Below are 22,778 nucleotides of genomic sequence, written 5' to 3'. Positions count from 1 at the left end.
AAAAGAATTTCATCATTCTACCCAATTAATATTGCACAAAATTAAATTAAAATTTTAAAATAAATATGCTAATTAATAATTTATTAATAAAATAAACTTCTATTACTTACCAAAACTCCTAGAGCATCACATAAAAACTAAATTAATAAAAACAAAATTCTTTTCAACTATTTATCTATTTTCATATTTGATACAATAACCAAATTATCATTCATTTAATGAAAATAAATAAATGAATAATTGGAAAATGTGTAATTGTCTGAACCCATATGGCAGTAACAAATCCTAACCATTTTCCAGCAGGAGATAACAATAGACTCATGGTGAAAGAGAATTCGAAAGTGTTTTAAGTTTTGTGTTTGAGACTTTGAGCTTTGTAAGTTATATATTTATACTCTTTGTTTTACCTTCATTAATGTTTTTGAATTTATTTAATTATTAATTTATTGCTAAGAACAAGAACTTAAACAAGTGGTTTTAGAATTATAAGGAAAAAAAAAATATTATTTATATAATCTGACTTATCAAAATCCATACAAGAAAAAGAGAAGTGAAGTCTACATACCAAGTTCTGAATACAACTCCGAAACCCAGCATCAAATCAGGCGCCAACTGCCTGTCCTTTCCCCATAGCCGCCCACCACTTTCTGCAACTTCAAATGGGACAAAAGAATCCGTTAAATGGATTTTTTTTTTTTTTATATATACCAGACAAGTTGTAAAAAAAATGAGCGAAATCAAAAATCTTACCGCCAAATATGAGTTCACTTGAATTAGAATAGACTCTTTTCCTTATCATTTTTTGAAGAAATAACATTCATTATGCAGATTCAATCTACATTATCAATTACAGTTCATAAAAAAAAATTACAAGAATAACATATATTGCTCATATTGAGAAATCAATGAATACATTTACAATAAATATTTTATTTTATTGTTCTTAATTACAAATTTAAACAGAGTACACGCAGGCAAAAGAAACTGAACAATTGAAAATAAAATATTTTATAATACAAACAATTGTTTTACTATCTTAGAAGACAGGGCAACCTTTCACTACAACCCCAGGAGCAGTTGGGCAAGAAGCTAATGGACAACCATCTGAATCATTTCCCCACCAATCAAGAGTAACTTGTTGCATTCCTAAACACAAGTACAAAAATACTGCCATAAAAGCCAATCCAGCATCAAGACCTGCCGAGAAGACATAGTTGTGGCGTCTCCACCAATTATTATAGTATCTATAAGCAATAAAGCCTGAACAAAATCCAATAAGAATCCAAGTAACGTAGTTAACAGCAGTAGCTGGTGGCATCTGTAGCGTACCACCTAAGAGCACTGGCATAGAAATTAATTTGATCCAATGCTGGTTAGGAAAGGCCTTATGTGCTAGCCAAACTAGGATAGGTGCTATAGCACCAGCCAAGAAGAACCAGTTGATTGCAGAGTAATGGCCAAGACCTCCAAAAATTCTGCGGGGACCAATAAGACCCCAGATGACAGAAGCATCATAGAAAACATGATCACCTGGGCAAGTCCATGGACTTCCTGAGGGAAGCACTGCACGGTCACATATATTGGGGACGGTCTCCATTAGCCACCATGCTGTTAGTAGATGCACAATTGCTGCTATTATAGTACCAACCACCTGAGCAAAAAATGAAATACTTTTTAAAAATTGAAATAAATAATTATATGCTTTAGTCCCTGACTTTTTACTTTAAACAACATTGAATACTCGAACTTTCATATAAAACAATTTCATAAAGGGTGGGAATAAAAGTTATTTCACTTAAAATATGAGAACTAAAATTTTATGCAAGGACTATAATGTGTTGAAATTAGAAAGTCAAGCAACATTACTTAAGTATAAATATTGCTAAACCTCAAAGGGGTTTTAATCATTACTTTACCGAAACAATTATTTTATCTCCAAAACAGATGTGTGCATGCATAGTAATTGTTTTGCTATACAGAAACTCATCGAAAGGGAAAAAAAATAACTGGAAGGCTGATTTTACCTGTGCCATAAACATGGCCCGAGGAGGAATCTTCATGTAATGACCAAGCTTGAAATCTTGCAAAAAAGTAATCCCTTGTTTCATGCTGATGTAACCATAAACCTTGAAGCACATATTAGCAACAGGGAATCCAGGGTACAAATATCCAATAATATACTCTGTTATAACATTTAAGCCCGGTGTCTGTTTATCAAAGAAAAACTCGGTGTTACAATGCTAAAAACCTTCACAATAGCACAAGAAAAAATATGGCCTAGCTACACAAGATATTTTTTTAATGCACTTTTAAAATAATCATTTCTAGAAGGCCTAATGACTAAAAGTCTTAAAGAAAAAACAAAGCGTTTTGAAAATTGCCAAGACAGTTACCCTAAATTTCAAAAATTATTTACAATTTTATGTACTTGTTTGGTTAAAGTTAGAATTATATGTAATCATAACAGGTGTCATTTTTTTCAGCCATTCAAACTCAGGTTCAACTCTATCCAGCTTCTCGTCATTCTCTCATCAATTGCAAAACATAGAGTAAGTTCGACTCGAAAGTACGCAACAGTGACTAACTTCTAAAATTTCAAGTAAAATAGTCTATTTTGAAAGATTTGGATACAATTGTAATTTTTCGAGAAGGTTTGGAGTTTCTTTTGATGATTATAGGCCTTTCTAAAACGGCATAGAAATACGTATCTACCTGATTAGTTGTAGCAGTGATGATCCCAATAGGGAGGGTGAAAAAGAAAGCAAGACCGCAAGCTAGCAGGACACCCCACCACGGTAATTGGAGTTGATCATTGTAGTACTCGCATATAAATATAGTTGCAGCTATGTTGAAGAGAAGAATGCACAAAAACCACCATTCAGGAACTTGCTTATATTTTCTCATGAGTCTTGTATGGACATCCATTTTCTTCTCTTGGAACGCAGACTTGCTTAGGTGCCATAAACTCCTACAACATTGAAAATTGGGAAACGTCAGGTACAGGCTATAGCACCTGTTTGGATAACTTATGCATGTAATTACAGAATGTGGAGTTAGATATACAGAAATTTAATAAATCTTTTAGTAGTTAAAACAAATTTTGAAAATGTGATTATAGAGAAGATTTGAAAGTGGAATTGCAGAAATTAAAAGTGTAGTTATAAAAAGTGAATAAATAGAAATAAAAAAATAAAATCGATTTGTAAATAGAAATTAATGTGAGCCTAACACGCTCTTAAAAAACAATAAAGAAATATCAGTGAGACCTTGATTTGAAGAACATAATCTTCTTGTGCGGTGTAAAACCATGAGCATGTATTTCTCTTGGCTTACCTTCCATGAAAGAGGAAGACATGAACAATAACGGCAGCCAGGGTAGCAAAATTCAAACCATAAATCATTGCAAAGTTGGTGCTGAGATACAGAGGACCTTCACGTTCATATGCATCTATGTCAATGTGGAATTTGGGGTCAATAATAGCTGAAATATTGTATTTTTGGCCATTAGAAGTGAATAAGCCATCAGAGAATATAGGAAAAGTCTTGGCTTTGTAGAAGTTATGCCAATATGAAATTGGGGTGATGACATACATAATTAGAGCAAACCCACAAGCTACATTGGCTGTTGCAAACCATGGAGTAGCCATTGGACTGCCAAGGTAAGAGGATATACTAGCCCAGTCAAATCCAATACTGCCAATTCCAAGACCATGTAGACCTGAACCAAGCTGATGGGCAAGGATTGAAGTAGGGAATATCCAGCAAATCCAAGATAAAGAGGATAACTTTGGAAGGAGGTACCCTGGAAAGACGTAATAAGCAAAGCTGCAAATGAGAGCGATTATGAAGAATTGATTCCTTGTTAATCCTCCTTTAGGCCTTTCTTCTTTCTCATGCAGTGCCCTGTAGTTTTTTTATATTTGTTATATAAGATGCCAATGCCATATATTTAACAATATGAAAAGGTGAAAGGGCCACCAAGCTCAAAAGCACCGAGTCCCTAAGTCCTAACTTGGGCCTAATTAAAATAAAGGGCCGAGTCCCGAGTTGAGCTGCATATATTGAACTATACAAATGGGAGGATGAAAAATGAAAGTCACTTTAAAATGTAATAATGTACCCAGCCAATAACACGACCAAATACATTTTAACATAGCATAAATCTTATTCAGGCCGAAAAGAAAGTGAAAAACTGCCCAAGGACCCACCAACTCATAACTACTACTGGTATATATATATATTTTTTCAAACAATTAAGAAATGTTCTAGCGTAGAAGTATCAGACTGAACCTTCGACATTTCAAAGAATCTATAATTATGTGTAAAAAGAATCTGCAATTATGTGTAAAGGTTCAAAAAATATTACGTGTAAAAGACTAAAGACAAAAATAATAGTTTCGGACACGTATTCAAATTTCGTCCTTATATTTATAATAATATCTATTGGATTAAAAATAACTTTTAGATTAATTAAATCAATTCTGAGATCTAATTTTTAATAGAAAAATACAAAGGTAAGCAGAAAAATAAAAATAAAAAATTTCCATATTTTTATTTTAAATTTTTTAAAAAATATTTCATTATACTTTAAATTAATCTAAAACTCCTTTCAAAAAAAAAAAAAAAATCTAAAACTAAATTTCAGATTATGTCAATACATTTCAACCTTAATAATTACCCAGCTCTTGTTGTCGTAGTCCACGATCTATTATAATCGGACGGCACAGAATTGATTGACTTATCAAATGCAGTCGGAAGATGATCTAACGATGAACCAGTATCGTGTTGGCTTACCTGAAGAGGGAAACTTGCACTAGATTCTGAGGCCACCACATTGCAGCAGGCTCCACCAAATAACGCCGGAAAACCCCAGCCCAACCGAATCCCAGCACTTGCGTCGTTATAACAATGAAAAACGCCATTAAAAAGGACAGCTCCTTCTTGTAGAAAATCTTGACGGCGCTAATGATATGAACCGCGTAGACGCTACCAGCTCCAGAATTGGCAAATATGGTGATCAGCACATGCTCTTTCACATTAAACGGTCCACGATTGAGCGAGAACTCCCACCTTGTTCCTTTGAAAAAAACCTTATCGGTAATTATAGAGGCCATTAGATGGCCCAGAGGAACCACCACAATCTGAGCGGAGATGGAAGTGATGGTGAGCGGTTCCCGCCGGTACCAGAAGAACTGGTTGAGAAAGGAAAGGACGATGCAAGCGAGAGTTCCGAGAGTCCAGGTACGAAACGTGACGGTCGGGAGAGTTTGATCGTCGGCGGTGGAAACCGTGAGAGCGACCTGCTCAATCGGAGAATTCTCTTTCTCATTGTCGTCGTTGTCGGCGGAATTGTATTTGGAGGTTCGATTTTTGTTAACTGTGGTGTTTGGAGAAGTTGAAGGTTAGCGATAAGAGGAGAGAAAATTAGAAGGAAAGTGCGGGAAAATTGCTTACTTAGAGGAGTTGTTATTTCGTGGCTAGTAGTAACCGTCATCTCTCTACGTTTCAGGCGCTCCCGGCTTCCCTCTCTGTTAATGTCTGGGGCTTTTAAACTCTTTATTAATTATTAGAGTAACAGAGGAGAGGCTCGGGTGGAGGTGGACCATGGTTCTTGTGCAACTTGATGATTGTGGATGTACTTTTGACCGTTAGATTAGCCCAAAAAGTACCGTAGATTAGCCCAAAAAGTACCGTATGACTAGATTTTTTTTTTTGGAGGGAACCATATGATTAGAATTGTACTACCATTTTTGTTATGTGCGCCGTCCCCACTGCTTTCTTTTTCTCGAGAATGGCGTCATTGCTGATTGTGATTTCCATTTTCAAACCGACTTAACACGCAAATTCACCCTAACCTAAGGTTACAACTTTATTCCTGTTGCACCATAAATTTTGGAAATGATGTATTACACGTTTCTATTTATATTTTGATAATATTAGACACGTATCAATACAAATATCAATGATTTTAAAATTTTTATTTTTTATCAGTAAAATATTAATTTGATAACGTAGTTAGTATAATTTTTAAAATAATAATTTTTATAAATTTTATTTTTTTAATAAATATTTAATTAATCTAATTTTATAAGTTAAAGTATTTAATAAAATAAATTTAAAAATTTAAGTATTTAATAGTGTAGTTTTATAAGTTGAATTATTTGATGGGCCAAGGTAAAAGTTGAGGAGCCACAAATAATACTAACAAAGTTCAAGAGTGAAATTATATATTTGACCTTTTCAAACTTTACGAGCCTACTATTGCAAGATCATGGATCAGGTTTTCGCAATAGTCATGTCCGATTCCACATTTAGGAGTATTCATTATTCTGTTTAAATCGCTAAGCCAAATTGGATCAAACCATATCAAATAGTTTAATTATGTTTGATTACTATTTGGTTTAGAAATTTTAGAAATAATGGTTTACGGTTCATTTCAATAATCCAAACCATACTGTAACCGTATAACAAAATGTAATCTATAAATTTGTTATTTTTGCTTTTTAACTTAATTTCACTTGAAAATTTTACTTTTCTCCAAACATTATTTACTTACAAAACTCACAAAATTTCACTGAGAATAGTTAATTAGTGTTAAAGTATGTGGATAATCTCACGTTAGATAAACACCAACTAAGTAAATAGATATAATGAGAATGGTGAACCAATCAAAATGGCTTAGGTCATTTTGTATTAAAATTAAGTCCAACTCATTATAAGTCCAAATATTAATTTATTACTAATTGAATTTGATTAATTTGCTCTTAGAATCGAAATTCTTAACATAATATTAGAGCCTCGGACCTGGGTCATACCCTGATGTACCCGTATTGGCCATCGTATACTTGTCAAATGGGATTTCCCACTTGAGAAGGGAGTATTGAAGGTAATCCCATATTGGATGACATCGTATGCTTGTCAAGTGGGATTACCCACTTAAAGCGGAGTGTTGAAGGTAATCCCACATTAGATAAATACCAACTAAGTAATGGCCAAAACATCTTAGGCTATTTTGTCTTAAAAGTAACTCTGACTCATTATAAGTCCAAATATTAAAATATTACTTATTGAATTTGAGTAATTTGCTCCTAAAGTCCAGATTCTTAATACGGTATCAGAACCTGAGACTCGACCCGCATGAGGAACGTTCTCGTGTTGGGCCATCGTTTGCTTGTCAAGTGGGTAATCCCACTTGAGGGGGAGTATTGAAGTACATGGGTAATCTCATATCTATATAATATATTAAAATAGAGAAGTCTATCTTAAATGACAGCCAAATATAAGTCTCTCAAATTGCCACGGGTAAGAAAAGCAGTTATTTAGCATAATTGTAAGAAGATAAGTTATTTTATATTTTCAGATAATGTCATATAGGAGGAAAAAAAAGAATATTAAATTAATATTAATAAGCAAAATCTATTTCATTTGGAAATAAAAAAGAATTATAAGGGAAAAAATTTTGATAATTTTCTATTCAAATTAGAAGGAAAAAAGAAAATTATAAAAATAAATTTGTAGAGAAAAATTATTTTTATTTTTTTTTATATCCAAAAAAATAAGTAATATAAATTTTTTCAGAAAAAAATTTAGTTCCTTTTTATTTTTTTTATGATTCATCAATAAAAAAAGACACAACAAATTAAAAAACACTCATTTTTTTCTGGCAACACAAAAAATCTTGGTTTATTAACTTGGTGTATGAAGTAGTCTCATATACCATGAACTAGGTTACATGAACACGGGACACGAGATACGGAAACGTACGCGATACATTAATTTTTTTAAAAAGTAGAACATCCACACGCTTAGGACACACTATTGTAAATAAATATATATTAATATTTTAAATAAATAAATAATTATTTATAATAAATCATAAACATAAAATAAAAAGATACTTAATTTCTTATTTCAATATAATTAGTTAAATTCTCAAAATTATTATCACTATTGAAAATTACATTAATAGTGTGTGTGTATTTTTTTATGTAGGTCATAAGGGGTGTTAAAATGGGTTTACAACACACGAACATGATTCGCCTAACACGCGAAATAAATGGGTTAGGGAGATATAAACGAGTCACACATTTATGGTACGAAAATAAACCTGTCGTGTGATGAGTTGACACGCGGGTTAAGCAAGTGACCTATTTATTAAGAGTAAAGAGATAATTTTAGTGTTAGATATAAATACTCCAACTAAAACCTATTTAAATTTTATTGTTGTATTACTTATTTTATTTTAGTGATGAATCTCGAAGGAAATTTTTATATTTTATGTGTTAAAATTTATTTTTAAATATGATTGAAGTTAAATAGGTTAAAATTTAAAAATACTATAAGCAGATTAAGTGAATCGAATACAGGTCAACATGATCCACTTAACCTGTTTATGATATTAAGTGGGTTATACGGGTTGTATATGGGTCAACACGACTCACTTAATCAGTTATGATATTAGACGGGTTAAACGTATCGCATATCACATGTCTAATTTTCGTGTCGCATTCGTGTCGATGTTATAAAAGATTATTTCATTTTTTAATATTGAATCGCACGGATCCTAACACTAGTTGGATAAATACCAACTAAGTAAATGTCGTATAATGAGAATGGTGCCATTTTGGTTTAAAGATAAACCTAACTCATTATAATCTAAATATTAATATATTACTAATTGAATTTGATTAATTTGCTCATAAGGTTCAGATTCTTAACAATTAGGCTGAATTTAATTTAGAAAATTTAAATTTGATAAGAGAGGAAAAATTAGATAAAATTGAATTATGAAAGAGTTAATTATAAATTTAGTGTCCGGACTCTTCAAATATTCTATATTTCATTTCAGTGTCTCATGAAAAATATTTGCAATTAAATATTAGAAAGAAAAAATTTATAATCAAGTGTAACTTGCTTGGATGGTATGCCTTATGTTTAAGATATGTGATGTTATGCCACGTAGGAAAAATTATGGACATGTAAAAAATGCTGACGTGTCCATCGATGACATGACAATTGTAGTCTGACATAAACGTAGAATTTAGTAATATTGTCATGTCCATCGCCTCCTTTCCCTTCACCAGAATATGGATCTCCTTTATTACCACCGACAACTTCACGAATCTCATCACCGCCAGCGCCTTTTCCTTCAGATCTATTATCTTTTGGTTCCAGTCCTACACCAAGTCACTCGCTTGAGAACTCTACAATTCTTTCTCCATCACCTGCACTTGCACCGGCGGAAGTGGGTGATATCATCACAAGGACAATGTAGAAGCAGGCTGTGACGATGAGAAATGATCTTTTGGAATGAGCGCCGGAAAGAAAGCCGGAATCGCTGTTGGAGTGACTATGGCTGCCAGTGTGGTTGGAGTGGGTGGTTTGGTGTATAAAAAGAGGCAAGATAACATCAGAAGGCCTCGTTACGGTTATGTTACGACGGCAACGAGAGTTTTTCTTTAAAGAGGAGGACGATAAAGGTTACAATAATTTAAAATTTTATTACTCGTTTCTATATTTGAAATGATATACAATTGAGTGAGAGGATCCAGTAATTTCTTTGATTCATTGTTCATCATTTACAGAGTATAAGCTTTTTCTTTTCCTCTTTTGTCAATAATGCATATTAGGCAGTTGCTTTTGAAGTTTTGTTTGGTAATTTGCTTTGCTTGATATGGTTGTTGTTGTGATATAGATCTCATTTTCAGTTTTAGCAGGTGATTGGATATGAGAATTTATATTTTATAGATTTGGAGATTATTTATTTATTATGATAAGCATTTCATATTTAAAAGTGCAACTAAATTTTGATATTCCAAGAAATAATTATTTGGGAATTACCAAAAATTATTCATTCTATTTGAATGTTAGTTAAATTCTTAAGATTGTGGGTTGGAATTTTTGTACATGAAAAGAGTAGGAAGATGTTTGGTGAATTTGAGCTTCAATCTTGGTTGATGGAGATTCGTAATTAATGATGTGCTATCAGATTTAGATTTTAAATTTGAAGTAAATCTAAAAATGAATAAGATCACCATCAGCGTATAAGAGAGCTATCAAAATAAAAAAAAAGTTAAATTAGTAAATCTATCTCTATGTCCATTAAGATTGCCATGTATCCTTTGGACACGTCAACATTTTTTTACATCAGCAATCACCGCATATCTTAAATGTAATTTCAATTTCAGTATGCCACGTAAACAGGCCGCGATTTATTGAAAATTAGGCCATACTTTATTAAAAATTTTTAATAGATTCGAATATTTGATTGTAAACATCTAAAAATTTTTAATAAGTTCGAATACTTAATTATAAATATTTTTTATTGAGGTACTAAAATATAAAATATTTAAAAAAAAAAATCAGAGACCAAATTTATAATTAGCTATTTATTACATTAAGTTATGTTATGGTTCTTTCAAAGGAAGTTAAATTAGAGAAACACAATTTTAAATGAATCAACTTTGGATCCATCGAATGGAAGTTGAATTAAGGAGCAATAATTTTAGGGATGTGTATTTTTTTTAAGGCATAAATTTTTTTAACATTTTTCAAATTTTTAAATTTTGAACGTACCATATATTTGATTTAAAGTTAGAATACACAAAAATAATGATTTTTATACCGATAAATCATGAAAATTTAAAAATTTAGGCATATTTATTGTTTTTCTAACATGCCATATTTGATTTGATTTTGAATTTCAAAACTAATAAATATCTCTATATATGTAAATTGCAAAAATCTTAAAAATTTTAGACAAAATTAAGACGTAATTTTTATTTTTCCAATTTAAAACTCATAAAAAAACTAAGAATAATTAAATTTCTTCGTATGCTATAATTGAATTTTAGAACTCATAAAAAGTAAATTGTCAATGAAAAACAAATGATGGCAGAAAAAAGAGTAAATAAAAAAGAAAAATGTTGAAAAATTTTGCAAGATTAAAACAAATGCTAAAAATCTTAGAGAGCCACACTCTTTTAAGGAAATGCCACAACAACGTACAACAAAAATTCTAGGGTTTCTTCTCTTTCCATAAATAGACACGCGCGCGCGCACACACACACACAGATATATATATATATATATATATATATATATATATATATATATATATATATTTATTTATTTAATGTTGCAATGGATGTACCAGATACATAGGAATTCCTATTTATTTGTTTCTGCATCGACAATAAATCAATTCCTCTTTTGTTGAGGTATTGAATACACTCGTAAGTCTAAGCTTCATATTACTCCTTTTAAGCAACATGTCTTGTACATCCCAATAATATAGTGTTAATTTGTGGCCTTTGGATGTCTTTCTTTGAAGGATATTAGACATATTTTTTAAATTTTAATGACTTTATGCAAAACTTAAATTTGAAAAGTAATTTTATCAATCAAGTATGATCTGGTTGGTTTTTCTATTATGTAGAGAATGAGACATTTCAAGTTCGACACATCTCGACTATAATGAATTAGAAAACTAAGAAATAAATCGTATTATTTTTTAGCTTGGCACATGAATTAGGAATGCAATTAATAGTCTAAACTTTATAAAAATTAATTTATAAAATGTCTATTTTACTCTATAATTAAATTAAACAAACTTAGTTAACTAATTTTTTTTTTAATTCTCCATTCCACTATTTCCCTCTATTTCATTGATATTTCTTTCAATTTCTATAGTTAGCTCAACACTCGAGCAAAGCATAAGAGCATAGTGTACTTCTAGAAAGCTAGAGAGGAGCCGAAGAGAGTTGAATATCTGGAACGAGAAAGGGCTTGGTTGAGAAACTTCCCCACTTTTTATTTAGGAAAAGAATGCTTTTCATTCCCTTTCCTAAAGGGAAAAAAGAGCTCTAATTGATGTTCCTGGTCTAGCTCAGTCAATGGTTACACTCGACACCTTCTCCTCATCTCTGTTTGCTGTAACTCTGTCCCTATCTATGTGATTTGGAGACCAAGATAAGTAGGGATTGGATCGATGTAATGCCTGCTTGAAGGTCTGTTCTATGCCCGCCCTCTGCCCATACAGAGATGTGGTCACACAATGAAAGCTTTCTATAGTCACCAGTAATAAATTGTCTATTTGACATGTCAGCATTGGAATAATAGCATACAGGACTAGCCTATCTTATATAATTATATAGGAGGATCCTTCGTTCGTTAGCTCGGTTGGGAAAGTAAGAGCAAGTCTGAGGCCAAGACCGATAGTGATATGAAGTTTTCTGTTTGGCCGGGTCAAGCCAATTTCTCACCTACAAGCGCATACGACTTATTGTATGTAGCAAAGACAAAGATATAGATCCCGCTATGGAAGTTCCAGCAGCAGTAGCACTCATTTCCCAGTTTTCTTGAACCTCTTTGCAAGCTCTGCAGCTCCAGAGTGGGATTGATAAACAAGGATTGGTTTTTTAGCAAGGCACGGAATATATTGTCAAATATTCAATATGATTTCACAAAATCTAGTTTCGTTCAAGGAAGGAATTCTAGCCGATTGAAGGGATATTCTGATCAATTAAAAGTTTTTGAAAAAAATGCGATCACCCTATTTAAGAGAATTTTATGATAGAGAGAGCAATTGAGGGACAATTATTTATGAGTAAAATAAGGGTAAATTAAGAAAAAAAAATTAATGGAGTTTTTGAAATTCTAAAAATGACAATTCTAAAAAAAATAAATCTAAAAACGACTTATTTTGAGAAAAGAAGTCAAAAAAATTATTATTTTTTTAAGTATTAGAAGAGGGCAATTCGAACCTGAATTTCTATTATCAGATCATATATACATTCACCACCAAATTATGCCTTGCGTGTAAAAAAATAACAATTATTTTGAAAGGGGAGTAAGTAATAAAGTAGAAGGTATTTAATTAATTTCTTAAAGTAGAGATTCTGATTCGTATATTAATATATTTAAGGGGGAAAAAAAAAACCTAGAACAGTTCTGAGGACTTATATTCAAATACTCTCGGGAATTGCTCTCGTCTGATATTCTCCTTTCTCTTTCTCTCTCGTTTTTCTGGTATGTTTATGTACTTTAGTTTTGTACCTTTTTATTTGGAATCCATTTCAGAGCATTTTGACAAAATACAACAATCTGCATTGGTCACCAACTAATAAACTGAAACTCGTTTCTAAATTCTAGCAAATGGGTTTTTCTAGGTATTTCTTTTCAAATTTCTGTGTTTGTCTTACAAATCCAATTTCAATTTTGATTAACTTCTTATAACACTCAGAAGTCATGGATATTAGTGTTTTTGCTTTATTTAATTGTATTGAAGTAGCAATTTTTGGAATTGGGTTCAATGCGATTTTATTTTCTAGGATCTTTTTTTTTTTCTTTTTCGAAATTCTCTTTTCTTGCTAGGTTTTGAATCCTTAACCTCTTATACAAAGACGATTGTGCTTCCGCTATAAAGGATTTTTTTAAAAAAAAGTTTTTCTTTTGGGTTTATTTTCTTGTTTTCAATGCAGAATTTTGATATCGGAATCAATTGATGGATAGTACTCACCAAGGTGGCAATGGTTCCAATGAGAAGTCTAGCGAGCAAGAAACTCAAAGTGAAATAGTTGATGTTAACTTGAACAATAACATTGCACAACAAGTTGATAAATTAAAGTCAAAAGAACTTGTTCTGGAACGAAGGGTTAGCCCAAGACTTAAAAGTATACCCCAAGATAAAAAACCATATTATGGTAGTGATTGGAGAAAACATTCAGTTACTCCAGAGGATGATAATAATCATAGGAAGAGGGAATTGAATTCCCTTAGAGATAATTCTGGCAATGGCAAAAAACTAAGTAAGCTTAATCACTCAATCAGGGAGTGCCAACCTGATTTGGATAAAAAAGATGTAGAAGATAGAAGCAGTAGATGTGAGTCTGTTCCTATTGGACATGCTGGTACAGAAATTTTGGACTTACAGGATGGTGATGCAGAGATTGTGGAGTTAGAGGAAGATGCTTATCTGAAATGGACAGACTATGAGGGTTTTCTAGCTGAAAGTATCCTTCAAATGGCCAATGAAAGGGTGGAACAGACAATGCAGATTTTTAACAAATATTGCCTTCATTTTGCTCAGGTGATCACATTCACTAAGATATTATGAATAGGAATAAATATGAAGATCATATGTTTCTCTGAAACTGTTTGTTTTACTAATCTTGACAAGTGATAGGAGAGGTGCTTTATTGTTGCTCTATTCTGGCTTATTTATTCGCTTCTTTTCGCTCAACAGTTTGACGTACTCGATTGTGATGTTTTTTTTTTTATGTGAATTAACAAATTAATAAGAACGAAAATGAACACAAGTTTTTCTTATTAGATTTTGAAGTATTTTGTAATTACATGGTCAAAGTCCACATGCTTATTCATTCATTTTTAGTAAGTAGACCTGAGGTTTTAAAAAGATGCTTGATATTATTTTATGGATTTTGCTTTCCTCCATTCCTTCATCCTGACATTGTTTATTTGAGGGTGGTGAGTTGCGCTTTAATGTGGTTCTTTCTGCTTTAGAAATGACATTGGATCTATTAGATTATGGGCTTTGTTTCCAATTTAGTATATCTTAGGCACATGTGTGGATATTTATTTCAGGTTGCGAATAATAAGGCAAGAAAACTTGGTTTAACAAGTAGTGTAACAAGTGACAGTTGCTTACATTGACGAAGAAGGAAACAGTATATAATAAAAAGGATATTAGCATCATTGTAGTTATTTCCATTAAAACTGTTGTGAATTAGATCAACAAGGTGCTTTATATTTTATCTACCCTTAGTTGTTAATACATATTACTGACTGAAGTTCTTCCATTTTATGAATAATCTGCACTTGTGTTTACCTTTCATGGGACAAAGATGCAGTCATTATAATGTCAACATTTTATATTCTTTCCAACGTAATGGTGTTGCATAAAATGTTTGTCCTTTCATGAGTTGTTGAAGGCATCGTCTCTGTGCTATGACTGGTTTTAGTTGTCATTATCTAAGAAAAATATTTAATCATGTGAAGATCTAAATCCTGTTAGGGAAAGTATATGTTAAGAATAATAAAAATCTAAATTTGCTTATTTAAATTGATAAGCTGTCCTGCTGATTTTATATTCCATACTCAATAAATGTGCAGGAAGAGGATAAGAGATGTAAGAAGCAAAAGGGCGATACAAATAAAGTGAGGTTCTTGAGCTTTTCCTTTCCTCTTATGAACCCCACCCCGAAATCCCCTTCTATCACTTGGCCAGTTTCAATCCCTTTTTTCTTCTTCTTTTATTTTTTTTCATCTTCTTTTTTATATTCAATTCTTGAAGTACGGTTTTGTCTAATCTAGTGGTTTTGGTCAATATGTTTATGACACTTGAGTTAGTTATGGAATTAAACAAGGATTTAAAGATACATGATCTTCTGGGCCATTTTTTTCCTTAGAACAATCATGGAGCAACAATGTTTAGTGACCAACTTGTGCCACATGCTTTATAGTACTGATTCTTGTGATTGTTGTTGAAGTTAACGCTAATGAAAGTTTTCTGCAGCATGGAAATTCAATTACTAATGCTACGCGATCTATTAGGAGACCTGATCTTAAGGCAACTACCAAGGCAAGTTGATAGCAATCCCACTGTATATGATCGTGCTGGATATTCAGAACTCATGGTTCATATTGTCTGCTCTTATATTTCTTTCATCACAATACTGGTGAACAAAGATATCAAACTGAGATTGAATTGCAAATATAAAATTTACAAGTTCTAGTGTGAAAACAAATTTAAAGATTTGGTAGAATATCAATGATATCATGCCTCATGTTACTTTAACAAATACATTTGATTCTGCGGTGGATTGGAATGTGCCTGCCATGAAAGCAAGTGATATAGGCCCCATCTCATAATTGAATATATTACTCATAAATTAAGAAGCACTGAAATGTATCTGTTGTGTTAATCTAACATAAATATTTTTGACTTTCATATTCCATAACTTGCATCATATTTCCTGTAGGAAAAGACTTGCTCTTTATTATCTTAAAAGGACCTTTATTCACAGTTCTTTAAATATAAAGTTATGATTTAGTTTCTATGATTTATGAGATTTCTATTTCCCTTTTTATCTTTAAAATGGTAATGCTTCTATGATTTGTATCATCTTCAAATATATCTAGGAAATTCAAAATAAATTAGTCCTAGATTACTATTAATTTCAGTTCAATATTCACTGATCATTAGTTTAGCATTGATTTTTTTGGTTTGGGGAAAGAGTGACAAGTAGGATACAGAGACAATTTTTTAAAATAAAAAATGAGATGGAGAAAACAAAATAATAAGTACAGAAGGAAGAGATCAAGAGTGATTAAATAAGAAAAAAAAAAGAAGAAAATAATGTGAAAATGGAGTAGTTTAGTTTTAGAAGAGTGAAAATATAATTGAATCATGCTCTTTGAATTGTGATCTCATTATTCATTTGCATTTTTCTCTTTAAGTCAATTCATATATCTGACTCAAACCATTCAATACTTAAATTGCACTGAATGATCTGGTTTGGATAATAAATCAATATTATTCTAACAACTATATAAGTGAACACACTGAACTAATTGACATTTTGGTACTTGATTATGATAAATGAAAAATTTTGTTCATTAGAAAAAAATTGATATGTGATCCCACTAATGGTAATTCTCAGCTGCACTAACTTTTTGATTGACATTATATCATTTTGAAATTCTCATTTACTTATATTGTGCAGTATAAGTCCTGAGAGTGATTTTTTTTGTCTCCCATTTGTGCTAAAATCTTAGTGAATTGTTCTTTCTTTCATCTAATTATTTTCTGGCTGATTATGGCAGATGCAAAACAAAAAAGAAGTCTTATACCCTGAAAAGATCATTGGCCATTTACCGGGTTGGTGTATGATAATTGTGATAGTTAGTGTTTATATTTTTGTTTCATTGCATTTTAATATTTTGAGGTTTGCTTTCAAGAATTTATGAGGTTATCTTTCTAGTTATGCAAGTACAATTTTTTGCATTAAATTCTTTTACCTGCAAATATGAAAGTATTCCTTAATATGCAGGTATTGCTGTTGGACACAAATTTAACTCTCGATCTGAAATGGTTGCTCTCGGTTTTCATGGACATTGGTTGAATGGAATTGATTACATATCAAAATTTTCTGGAGGACAGGTAACGAATCTTTTTTTTTTTTTTGTTTTTTTTAATGAAAGATTAATCTGTTTGTATGAATAGATATCGGTTCACCTGTACAGTCCTTGATGTATAAGAAGAAAAAATTTAAGTTTGTGTGTGTTGATGAAGAAGAAAGCATGTTGGCATGTAATTACCTTAAAGTTGTGCTTTGAACTTATTGCAGACAATTAATTCACAGTTGTGAAATAGCCCTGAACTCTTTATATCACATTAACTTTTGTACATATTTGGCTAAGCTTGACTATATTTGCACATAATGGAGGTGATACTAGTCTTCTTGGAATGCATTTTACAATTTACGATTTACAAAATGTTGATGAATCTAAGTTTAAATGGATTTTTTTTTTTTTTTGCCTTACAAAACAAGCCAAAACTGTTATGGAAACTAAATAAGCAATTGATGCTGCTATGCTTAGGCAGTCTGAACCTGTATGGGAGGATGGTAGTTGGCCATTTTATCTATCATTTAGCACTATATTAAATAAGCTTTTGAGCTTTTTTTGAATGTTTAATTGCCTCTTGGAATGTTGCAGAAGAAGCGTGATGGTTACACCTGCCCACTAGCAGTATCAATTATTATGTCTGGAGAATATGAAGATGATGTTGATTACTCAAACGAAGTTGTGTATACAGGACAAGGTGGAAATGGGAATCAAACTAAAGATCAAGTTTTGCTCCGTGGAAATTTGGCTCTCAAGGTGATATGGATTTGTGATTGTATCCTTTTCTAATGATGTGTTGTCCTATTATCATTTCAGCCCATGTGTACTATATGATATTTCGTGAATGCAAAGTAGAAATTTAAGGTTGATGAATGTGAAATAGCAGCCGCTCCCTAATGACAAACAATCTTCATTGCATGTGAAGTAGGCTCTTTTGCATTTGGTTTTTATGATTATAGTGTCTTTTTTACCATTTTTTCTAATAAATTAAAATTGATATAATTTGCTCTATTTGATTTGTTTATTATGATGATTGCAATCCAATCGTTAAAGTTTCATAATTAGTAATGTTGTATGAGGCCATTTATCTCATTCTAACTTTTAGTCAACACACTTCCATTTTGCATAACAGAACGAGCTGTGTGCGAAATTGCTTTATAATAATTTGAGACTTGCTATCCAGTGAAGTTTTATTTTCATTCTCCTGCAGAATAACATGGAGCAATTTGTACCTGTTAGATTCATCCGTGGACATAGTTCAAAACCTGGTTGTCGCAGCCGCAAAGTTTACACATACTGTGGCTTGTACAAGGTTTACAAATATATTTCTTTTAGCTTCTCTTTTTTGTGACAAAGTTGATACGTTCTTGTTTGTTAAGTTGTGCTCTCTCTGCATATGTTGAAGATACTCTTGTTATCAGTGAGACGACAGATGGTCAATGCATATGAACTGGATTCTGGAACTTAAATGTCCCCAAATCCTTATTTTATATACAGACACACACAAGCGCACGTAGACAAATGTGCAAGTCTTAAAGCGATTATCTCTTCACCTGCATCAATACTTTCTGTGTCTCTGTTCTCCTTTGTAATTAGGATACTGTTTGAGTTAGATATTTCATTTTCAGTGACGGTTGAACATGGGTAAGCATTGAATGATTATTTGAAGCAACATATTTATTTTTTGTATTCTAATGCATTACACATAGATATGATGTTGGATCATTGTCATATAATGTTTGATGATTCAATTGCTGATATGCTGTATCTAATGGGTACAATTTTCTTAAATACTAATAAGACAGTCTAACGTGGGTTCCATTAATTTTTCATCTTGTTTGCAGGTAGTGAATTGCTGGACTGAGAAAGGTGCTTCTGGATGTTTTGTTTATAAGTTCCGTTTAAAGCGACTTCTAGGACAGCCCAAAATGGACATAGATCAGGTTATAATTTCTTTTCTTCTTTTGGGGTTTATTAGTTTATGAAATTGCATGCACTTTCTTCCCTCTAAATTAGGTATCTATCTTCTTTTTAGTAAGTCATCATAATGCTTTTTAATACCTTTTACTGATCAACAAGAACAAATTGCAAAAGGTATTTTTTTTTTATATTTCATTTTGATGCAATCCTTTATGTTTTCTTTCTCTGATGGTATATGTTTCCACTTCCAATAATTTCCTGTTTAATTCAGTGCATAATTAGGGAGTAATGACATAATGTATGTTTAACTTAGCTGTAAAAAAATGTACCAGTAATTAGTTAATGCCCTTGTGTTTTGTATACAGATTTCTGGCGTATATTATACTACTGTTATTTTTCTATTTGCCACTTGTATGCAATTTGTTTGAGTTCAACCAATTAGTTGTTTTATTTTAGGTTCATTTTGGACGAGCAGGAGTGTCTAATGCTTCTCCAAGATTAGCTGGGTATGGAATCTGTAGAACTGTCATGTTAATAAATAACATGCTATTTTCCTTCTGCATTCTATCTGTCTTGTAAACTGACAAAAGTATTATTTTCTAAGCTTGCTATGTGAAGACATTTCTTACGGTGAAGAAGATAGATGTATTCCTGTAACCAATGTGATAGACGTTCCTCCAATTGCACCTGCAGGCAAGTTTTCTTATCAACTTATGGTGATTAGAAGGAATCAGATTCACCAGAGGAAGACAAGTTTTCTCTCCTTCCATTTTAAATAGTCTATCTTAGAAAGGACATGCTATTTTAAAGAATATCTTGGGTTGTTTCCATCATAGAAATTTGAATTCTTTAACTAGTTTCTATTGCACATCATAGCACATGAAGGTTTCATTTTCTTTTTCATATTTTTTTTTTTTGGGGGGAGGGGGGGCCGGGGGAGCGAGAAGTAATCTTGTTCGTATGGTCTTATGCTATTGTTCTTATAAATGAGGGGCTTAGAAAGGACATGCTATTTTAAAGAATATCTTGGGTTGTTTACATCATAGAAATTGGAAATTTTTTTACTAGTTTCTATTGCATACCATAGCACATGAAGATTTTCATTTTCTCTTAAATTTATTTTTTTTGGGAGGGATTTTGAGGTGGGGAGAGAGAAACAATCTTGGTTGTATACTCTAGTCTTTAGCTAATATTTTGCTTATTTTCTGTATGGTCTTATGCTATTGGTCATATAAATATAAATAAGGCGGGATTTATCTTTTTTTCGTAGTTAAATTCAAATGATGCCTTCTTTCCATATCTCTCCTTTGGTTTTCTTGCTTCTTGTCTTTGTTGATATATGTGATTGATATTAAGTCTGTTGGCTAGCTTAATGATAAAATCTCAAAATTTGTAGAGTTTAAATATACCAAATCCGTTGAAGTTGCAAGAAATATTACAGTTCCTCCCAGTGCCTCTGGATGCAGTTGTAAAGGAAATTGTACAAATTCGGAATCTTGCTCTTGTGCTCAACTTAATGGCGCTGACTTTCCTTATGTGCAGAAAAATGGTGGCAGGTGGGTATATAAATTAATTATGGTGTAATTTGAGTCTTGTTTTTGTGCAACTTTAGAGTTTCATACACCGAAATCATTAGTCCATTATGGAGTTTAATTGGTATATCACTGAAGATTCATTTTTATACTACTGGTGGTTCAATAAATTTTTTTCCCTTTTCTCCATTTAAGTGTTAACTTATGATTTAAGTTAGACTTGGTATCCTTGGCAGAAAGTGCATCTCATATTATTGCAGCACATGTAAATTTTCAGAGACTCCTTTTCCAGGGGAAATTCTTTTCATTGTTGTTTTAGGAGTGTTAAATTAATTGCCATAATAATTGCTCTATATTCTTGTTCACTACTTATTTCTCCTCTGTCCGAACTTATTCTGAAACCTTTTCCTTCTTCAGACTAATTGAACCAAAGGATGTGGTCTACGAATGTGGACCAGGATGTGGATGTGGACCTGAATGCATTAACCGAGTTTCTCAGAGGAAATTAAAATACCGACTTGAGGTAATTAGCCATGCAATCAAGGAGAAATTTATTTTCCTTATTAAATTGCCCTTTTGTTTAATGATAAACTTTTTCTTTGAACAGGTCTATCGCACAGAGAACAAAGGTTGGGCTGTCAGGTCTTGGGATGCTATTCCTTCTGGTGCTCCAGTATGTGAATACACTGGACTTCTTAGAAGGAATGATGAGTTAGATAATGTCTCAGAGAATGACTACATATTTGACATTGACTGCTGGCACACAATGAAAGGAATAGGGGGAAGAGAGGTACTAATATAATCATCTGACAAATTGACAATTTTTATATGCTTGTTTCAAGCTTCTAAAATGGTAATATATGAACTTTACATTTTTGTCCCATTTCATTAGTTTAATGCAATGAGTTGTGTATATATATAAGTTATTGACAATAATTTGTGTTTTAACTATTACTACTTTTTTTTTTAATTAGGAAAAGGAAGATTTGCAACTTGTTCAAGGATCGTTTTACAATTTAGTTAATATCGAAACATTAATAAAATTTGATTTCAATTTCAGTCAGTCCATTTCACATCTTCAACTAGTTGCCATTCTTACTCTAAACTGATCTCTCCTCAGGATAGGTGCATTTATAGTTTCTGTTATTTCATGTTTCTAGAGCAATTATCATTTTCTCACATTCTTATGTCATGTTATGCAAAACGCAAAAGCATTCTACTAAAGCACTTGTTCTTGCAGAGGCGACAAGGTGATGTGACTTTACCTACAAGTGATCTTGCAGATAAAGAAGACGATAACCTGGCAGAGAGCGAGTCTGAGTTTTGCATAGATGCAGGTTCCTGTGGTAATGTTGCCAGATTTATTAATCACAGCTGCCGACCGAATCTATTTGTCCAGTGTGTTTTAAGCTCCCATCATGATATTAGACTTGCTCGGGTTGTGCTATTTGCTGCTGATGACATACCTCCTATGCAGGTAATCTTCCAATGATCTTTATCTTTAACTCACGGTATAGATTTTGAAATGAAATTCCAAACTCAATCCCAAACAGAGCCTAACTAAAAGTTTTACTCATTGCTGCAAACAGGAACTTACTTATGACTATGGTTATGTACTAGATAGTGTTATTGGTCCTGATGGGGAAATAAAACAGGCACCGTGCTTCTGCGGTGCAGACGAGTGTCGAGGACGTTTGTATTAAGGCAATCAAAGGCTTGTAAGTTGAGGTTGTACCATTTTTTGCAGTTGAGCTGCATTCTCTCATTCTTGAACTGTTTTTCCCTATCCTTTACCTGAAAGAAGTAAAGCCGGGCGATATATAGTGTTGTATTTGATGTATAATACTATAATTACACCTTCATTTGGGAGTTTCACCATGTATCTTAATATGTGATCGCATACATTCTTGGTGTTATACATTTGTACAAGTACTGCCATTGTGAAAACAATCTTAATTTCATGGGACCTCATATATTTTGATTTTCATAACTGTCTGAGAATGTTACTTTTAGCTGCATCTAACCCTGAAATCAACCTTGTGGCATTCTCAATTTCTTTTTTTGAAATAATCTCACATCTCAGTCAAGTTAAAAATAAAAAATTTTTAAAGTTTTTGGCTTTTTATGCAAAATATTGATTTGATGTGGTAAATACGACTTTTGAAATAATAATTTTTA

The 22,778-nt window shown here is 32.1% G+C and overlaps 2 protein-coding genes across 2 annotated transcripts; one reads left to right on the top strand and one right to left on the bottom strand.

The window, feature by feature from the left end:
* Positions 1-867: 867 nt before the first annotated feature.
* On the bottom strand, positions 868-5,608 carry LOC105629116 (oligopeptide transporter 7). Its single transcript, XM_089720293.1, has 6 exons — positions 5,455-5,608; positions 4,795-5,377; positions 3,334-3,903; positions 2,713-2,968; positions 2,025-2,207; positions 868-1,651 (listed from the first exon to the last, which is right to left on the bottom strand). The coding sequence occupies exons 1-6, from the start codon at positions 5,492-5,494 to the stop codon at positions 1,037-1,039; spliced, it is 2,247 nt and encodes a 748-aa protein (XP_089576419.1). The 5' UTR covers positions 5,495-5,608; the 3' UTR covers positions 868-1,036.
* A 7,331-nt stretch (positions 5,609-12,939) lies between these two features.
* LOC105629397 (histone-lysine N-methyltransferase, H3 lysine-9 specific SUVH4) lies at positions 12,940-22,590 on the top strand. The gene is made up of 16 exons (XM_037637517.2): positions 12,940-13,029; positions 13,482-14,089; positions 15,133-15,177; positions 15,536-15,601; positions 16,846-16,900; positions 17,073-17,182; positions 17,740-17,904; positions 18,359-18,460; positions 18,993-19,091; positions 19,525-19,574; positions 19,673-19,761; positions 20,465-20,624; positions 21,018-21,123; positions 21,208-21,390; positions 21,841-22,077; positions 22,190-22,590. Exons 2-16 carry the CDS (start codon positions 13,505-13,507, stop codon positions 22,301-22,303), a joined length of 2,166 nt encoding a protein of 721 aa, XP_037493445.1. The 5' UTR covers positions 12,940-13,029; positions 13,482-13,504; the 3' UTR covers positions 22,304-22,590.
* The last annotated feature ends 188 nt before the right edge of the window (positions 22,591-22,778 follow it).

This window comes from Jatropha curcas, chromosome 4 (genome assembly GCF_041381405.1).
Source record: "Jatropha curcas cultivar XTBG-Jc1 chromosome 4, XTBG_Jcur_1.0, whole genome shotgun sequence".
Lineage (NCBI taxonomy): Eukaryota > Viridiplantae > Streptophyta > Magnoliopsida > Malpighiales > Euphorbiaceae > Jatropha > Jatropha curcas.
Note: the sequence above shows the minus strand (reverse complement) of the source record. Positions and strands in the feature narration are given on the sequence as shown.

What these genes read in the sequence shown, in the direction of transcription:
- LOC105629397 (XM_037637517.2), top strand. Translation starts at nt 13,505, where the DNA reads ATGGATAGTACTCACCAAGGTGGCAATGGTTCCAATGAGAAGTCTAGC. An exon ending in AAAAGGGCGATACAAATAAA is followed by an intron (nt 15,178 to 15,535) that starts GTGAGGTTCTTG and finishes AGTTTTCTGCAG; the next exon opens with CATGGAAATTCAATTACTAA. An exon ending in AATTAAAATACCGACTTGAG is followed by an intron (nt 21,124 to 21,207) that starts GTAATTAGCCAT and finishes TTCTTTGAACAG; the next exon opens with GTCTATCGCACAGAGAACAA.
- LOC105629116 (XM_089720293.1), bottom strand. Translation starts at nt 5,494, where the DNA reads ATGACGGTTACTACTAGCCACGAAATAACAACTCCTCTAA. An exon ending in GTGCAAGTTTCCCTCTTCAG is followed by an intron (nt 3,904 to 4,794) that starts GTAAGCCAACAC and finishes AAAAAACTACAG; the next exon opens with GGCACTGCATGAGAAAGAAG. An exon ending in GGGCCATGTTTATGGCACAG is followed by an intron (nt 1,652 to 2,024) that starts GTAAAATCAGCC and finishes TTTTTTGCTCAG; the next exon opens with GTGGTTGGTACTATAATAGC.